Genomic DNA, 5797 nt, shown 5'->3' on the forward strand with positions numbered 1-5797 from the left:
AGGGGTTGAGCATTTGCAGTTGGGATTGTAGAAGGTTTAGTAGGATTTTATTTCACGAAATCAAGGAAAAAATTACAAGTGTTCACAACTAGTATCCATTTTCTAAAAACGTTGCATGATCGCTTTAGAATCAATACTTTTAAATATCTCCTTCTCAATGTATGTTATTAAACAATCATTCAACTATTCGTCTCCAATTTAAAGATTTATGAATTGGAGATGAAATGTATTAATTGTTAGTTAAAATTTATTAATTTAGGGATTAGAGCTTTTCAATGAGTAATTACACAAACCGCTTTTGATAGCAAGTTTTTGAGTAAGGGTTTTGCAAAAAAAGAAAAGAAAATAATTAAGAGATTTCTTTGATTTCTAATTAGAAATTTTTATTGGGTGCTCCCAATTTAGTAAAAGCCTAGCCCAAATTAGTCAAGTGAGACCCGAAAAACACTAATTTTTTTTTTACTAAACCAACACCAAACCAAATAAACACCAAACAACTTCAGTGGAAACATCAAAGAGTGAGCATCAAATGTACGTCGCAACATTTCCAAAACCGTGCCAAATAAAACCCAACACAGCCGCTGTTTTCAGAACACCACGACAGAAAAGCCCACAATAGAGACTTGTTTTTGTCCCGAAATGAAAATGTATTTTTGCCCACGCAGTGTTCGAAAAGCCGCACTGTGTTCGAAACACCCGTCGTACATTAGATACATCACCAAAGCAAACACTAAATTGGAGCCGATTTGGTGTTTGGTTTAGTGTTTTTTTTGTTTGGCAAGAGGTCTCACCATTTAAAGATGGTTTTTACCAAATTTGCAAGGTGTTTGGTATTCAAGAGGTCTAGCTCTCACCATTAAAGATGCTATTAGGAACATAGTACAAAATATCCCGATATATCACGATATTTGGGGATATCTATCCAGATTTCAGAGAAAGATATATAAATATCACGATATGTTCAGAGATATATACGACTGCAAATATCAGTGATATTTTGACGATGTTTGCTATATTTGTGATATTTGGGGATATTTTGCAATATTTGGAGATATTTTACGATATTTTGTATATATAATAATTTTATTTAATATTTACCATTATATTTCAAATAAATATAAATAATGTATCATGATATATCAAGAAATATCCACAATATCTATGATATTTGTCGATATTCTAGATATATCCACGATATTTGCATGTGAAACAATGTCAAATATCCCCAAAGAGAGGGATATATCCACGATACATATCTAGAAATTGAGTATCGATAAATATCCATATCCTGATATTTTGTACTATGATTAGGAAAACAAAATTCCCAACAACCAAACTACAATTGTTTTTTGGGGGAAGTTTCAGGTGTGCAGCCCACCCTTGCACACCCTTAGCTCCGCCACTGGGTTCAGTTCAAAAGCCTGATCAATTAATATGTTAGTCAGATTAGTTAAGCACAAGAGAGAGCTCACATAGCATCTTGGTTTAATTGTGTTGTTCATTGCTCTATCCAAGGATCAGAACAAATAAACCCATGTCAATCAGTCCTCCCATCAGATGTTGTTGGTGAACTTGTGATTGTTAAAGTTTGTATTGGGCATCACTGACAATAAGGTATACATGTAACTGTCTTTTAAGTGAAAGAATCTTACCACAGCAAACACAAACACATCTGCGATTGTTGGATGGTGTTTTCTTTGACTAGTCTCTGCGCCATTTGGCAGTGCTGAAATTCTGTAGTGTTTTCTTTGTTAAGATTTTGAGCTTGCGATTCGTGCACCATCTCCATTCCTAATATGAAAAAAGTGTCCGAATTGCTGTTCTAAAAGTGTTTTTCCTCGAAGTTTTACAGGGCAAATGATTAGAATAATAACATTGTTTTTTCTTCTGAATTACACTTTTTCTTCTCTTTCATTTTCCGTTCTTCTGAAGCAAGATCATCTGATATTCTTTCTGCACCAAATAAAGGTACTTAACAATGAGTGTGCTATTAATTATATAGCTTGTAGAAGCAAAATTTGCTCCCATTACTCATGATACCTATTCTACCACCCCACACTCAATCATGACTCTCCATGACCTCCTCTACTTTGAGTCCATTAACTCTTAAAAGGAAAGCAAAGGCCACTTGAGAGTTGAGACCAGTTTACAAATTTCTATTTGTAGTTTATATATGCAGATAATAAACATTAATGAGAGACAAAGAAATGGTTAATATCTTCAAGTCTTTTTTACTCCTAGCTAGCTAATTTCCACATTGAACGAAAGAGTATGTAGTTTCACTAATAACATGATAAATTGTTTTGATTTTATGTTTAGCTTTTGTTGTTGTTGTTGTGTGTGTTAGGGGTTGGGGTGTAGACAGGGGAAATCCCTTGTGATCATAAGAGATGTTTTAGTTAGTTATTTAAATTACAAATGGGGGTTAAAAGAGGAGCAAAGCGTGCTAGCTTTGCCATCATGTCTAAGTCGTGAAAAGAGAATAATAAGAAAACTAATTAGATGTAAGAGGTGTAAAGGAAACATTTTTGGAGAAAGGACCCCGTAAATGTTGCATGTTCAATTGTTCACTAAGCGTCTAAGCATGCATAAAAAGGTTAAATTATTTTATTAAAATTTGATTCTATGTAGCTACTGCATGCTAATGGTTAAATCATCTTTCAGCAAATATTGTCTATGAAATTCATTTTTATTGATGGTTTTGTTTTTTTTTGAGTTTACTCATTTTCGAACGAGTACTATGGCCAGATCTACTTTTCCTTCCTTTTAAAAGCCAACAAAGGCAGAGATTCTTCAGATGTTAAAAAGTTATCCTTCTATTACACAAATACACTGACAGAGTGTGTGTAGCATGGCTAACCAGAAAATTGAGAATGTTGAAGATGAAGAGGCACTCTTCAATTCCTACCATTGTCCAGTACTCTACTATGTTCAAAGCCCATCCACTATTTCTCATGCTAATAGCAATGAATGTCGAAACAGTGACTCGACAGTCCTATCTCCATATCGAACCGAAAACTTCATCACCACCCGTCCCTCCAATCCAAACCATGATGTCGCTCGCTTCATACTCTCTCGTTACTCTTCTCATGGCTCTAACAACACTTTCCTTCATGAAAAAAAGATTTCTTATGACCTTCAAAGTCACGAAACTGGTGCTACTACTGAGAATGGAGCTCTTCTTAGAATGTGTGGTAGTGAGGAACATAAGGATGTTGCTAATGATCATGTTGAACAAGAAGTTGACGACGATGATGATTATGGCATTGAATGGAAAGGAAGAAGTAAAGGGTGTTGGAGATTCTTCTCCTTTGATACTTCTTCCACTTGTTGTTGGTTTTTTCTTCAATTAAGTTGGAGATTTATGGTGAGCCTTGGTGTTGCATTGCTTGTTTTCTTCTTAGCAACAAATCCTCCTCCACCAATAATAATGACTAAGGTATATGCAGTGCTCTCTTTGTATATTCTTCTTTAGATTTTGTACATTGTCTTATCATAACTTTGTAAGTTCTTCAAGTGATGAAGTTGAATCAAAGACTCCCATTCAACTTGCTGATATTATTACATGATTGACACGAAATTCAAATTGAACATACGAATCTAGAAGGTGGTAATAAATCAGGTAATGACTGGATCGAGTTGACTACTGTTGCACCATCATGTACCTGTACGTGTACGGTCTACCATATATTGTTTATTTGTTTATTCTCATTTTCTTAGATAATTAGGATGATAGTAACATCCTTACTAGGCCTTCTTTCGTTTTTCTTATCTTCATAGGTTTTTTATTTTAGGAATTTTACTTTGTTGGTGTGTTGGATGGGATAGCTTCTTATTAGCTTGAAAGCTTTCTGTACTACAGTTTGCAAATGCCAAAAAGTTTCTTTTTGAATCCGGCCTGAAACCTTTCTTGTCTCTTTACACTAACGCGACTGCTATGTTCTTGGCTTGGGGAGCAATGGACAAATTCAAATAGCACTATAGCAGCCCACTTTCGAAATATATTTAACGTCTTGAATATATTACATATTCTTATTTGACAATTATGTTTCCAATTTCTGCTGTCTATCAATTGTCCATCTTAAATATATTAAATATGTACGATATATGATGCTACAGGTAGCCAGAATTCCGCAATTTGCACTCGCAGAAGGAGTGGACCAGTCAGGTGTTACAACTAAGATCCTCACCTGCAACTGTTCCTTGAATCTATACGTTGACAACAAGTCCAAGCTCTTTGGACTTCACATTCGTCCTTCAACCATCCAAATGTCCTTTGGTCCTGTGGTTTTTGCAACTACACAAGTAAATATCAAACTTCGTTACCTTTTTATGTTTTTAACTGTTAAAGCAATTATGTTAGTCTTGTGGTTTGTTTTAATAAGCCCTCCATATCTTTGTTATGCATCATGGAACGTTCTAACACAGTACATCATATTTTCTAACAGTTCCAAGTATTATATAGTTACTCTAATTTCCAAGTTTTTCAATTCGCCCCCAAATGTACTCAGCCTTACAGGGTGATTAAGCATTCGAATGCAGCATTATCTCGGATATCTATGATAATTGTGTGTATGGAAAGTCAATTAAGCAGTGCATCCAACACCTGCTATTGTATCTGCATCTCTCGTGTTTGCTATAAACAATAGTGTTGTGGACAAGAATTTCAAAACTCTTAGCACCGAGTAGAAAACCTTGGTAAGTTCTCATGTTACTTTTGATCAATTGTTGACTTTTTACTAACAATACAGGACCCAAAACTCTATGCTGAGAGCCATGGATCGTCAATATTCACTCTCTACGTGGGTACAAAGAACAAGGCAATGTATGGAGCAGGGAGAAGCATGCAAGACATGCTTGAGTCAGGAGAAGGATTGCCTTTGATAGTGAGGTTTAGGTTGAGTACTAATTTTAAAGTTGTCTGGAACTTAATAAATCCCAAGTTCCATCACAATGTAGAGTGTATGTTAGTCCTACATAAAAAACACTACAACAAAGCTTTCCGGAGCAGCTGCAAAGTTTCTTCCAAATCCTGAAGTAGAAGTCGAACGTTATTGTGGCATTTTCTCTGTTGGAGATCCCAACATTTATTTTAATATATTGTTTTTTATCAATCATTCATGCATATTATATGGTGACTGTATACATTAATAATAAAACATGAACCAAAGAGATACTTAAAACAATTCAAAGACACATGATAATTCCTCTGTTTACTCGGCTCCCATTCCTCCTACGCGTTACAAGTTCAAACTACCTACCTTTATTCCCAAATCAACCTAGATAACTTCCATCCGTCTCCTACTTGACTTAACTAAACCTAGTTCACCAACTTGGATTTCCTCGCTCCGAACTATATACATAGCTCGAAACTAAACTAAAAACGCCGACTAGTTCATGAGGGTGGCAACGGAGGAAAGTCTAGTGACATGATATCGTCAATGTTCATGAAAAGATCTTCATCCTTCAATTCGATGTAGTCATCTTTGATATCATTCACAGCTTCAGACTTGCAATTGTGGTTAATCTCAGCATTGGGCTGATTTAACTGTCCGGTTTGATTGCAATTTTGAACTTCTAATGCAAGTGCTTGTTTGCTATCTGTTGGCCACATAGTGTTCCAATTAGGAAGAGGATCCTGTAAAGCATTCTCAATCTCACTCGGATTCGCATGGAACTGATTTTGTCCATTTGCGATCGCAGCGTCTTCACTCAAGATTGCATCTGCATCTGCCTCTGCTCCTCCATCTCCATCATAGTCATTTTCCAAGTTATCATCATCGCTTAACTCTGCGTC

The 5797-nt window shown here is 35.6% G+C and overlaps 1 protein-coding gene across 1 annotated transcript; it reads left to right on the forward strand.

Annotated features, from left to right (window-relative positions):
- Positions 1–2729: 2729 nt before the first annotated feature.
- LOC147485204 (delta-latroinsectotoxin-Lt1a protein) lies at positions 2730–5117 on the forward strand. Its single transcript, XM_086571785.1, has 3 exons — positions 2730–3439; positions 4120–4305; positions 4752–5117. The coding sequence occupies exons 1-3, from the start codon at positions 2852–2854 to the stop codon at positions 5034–5036; spliced, it is 1059 nt and encodes a 352-aa protein (XP_086427911.1). The 5' UTR covers positions 2730–2851; the 3' UTR covers positions 5037–5117.
- The last annotated feature ends 680 nt before the right edge of the window (positions 5118–5797 follow it).

The sequence above is a fragment of the Coptis chinensis genome, chromosome 7 (assembly GCF_015680905.1).
Source record: "Coptis chinensis isolate HL-2020 chromosome 7, ASM1568090v1, whole genome shotgun sequence".
Taxonomy (NCBI): Eukaryota; Viridiplantae; Streptophyta; class Magnoliopsida; order Ranunculales; family Ranunculaceae; genus Coptis; species Coptis chinensis.

Bases quoted from the DNA above. Each gene is read 5' to 3' on its own strand.
- LOC147485204 (XM_086571785.1), top strand. From the start codon at position 2,852: ATGGCTAACCAGAAAATTGAGAATGTTGAAGATGAAGAGGCACTCTTC. The intron at 3,440-4,119 runs GTATATGCAGTG...ATGATGCTACAG, and splicing joins CACCAATAATAATGACTAAG to GTAGCCAGAATTCCGCAATT. The intron at 4,306-4,751 runs GTAAATATCAAA...CTAACAATACAG, and splicing joins TGGTTTTTGCAACTACACAA to GACCCAAAACTCTATGCTGA.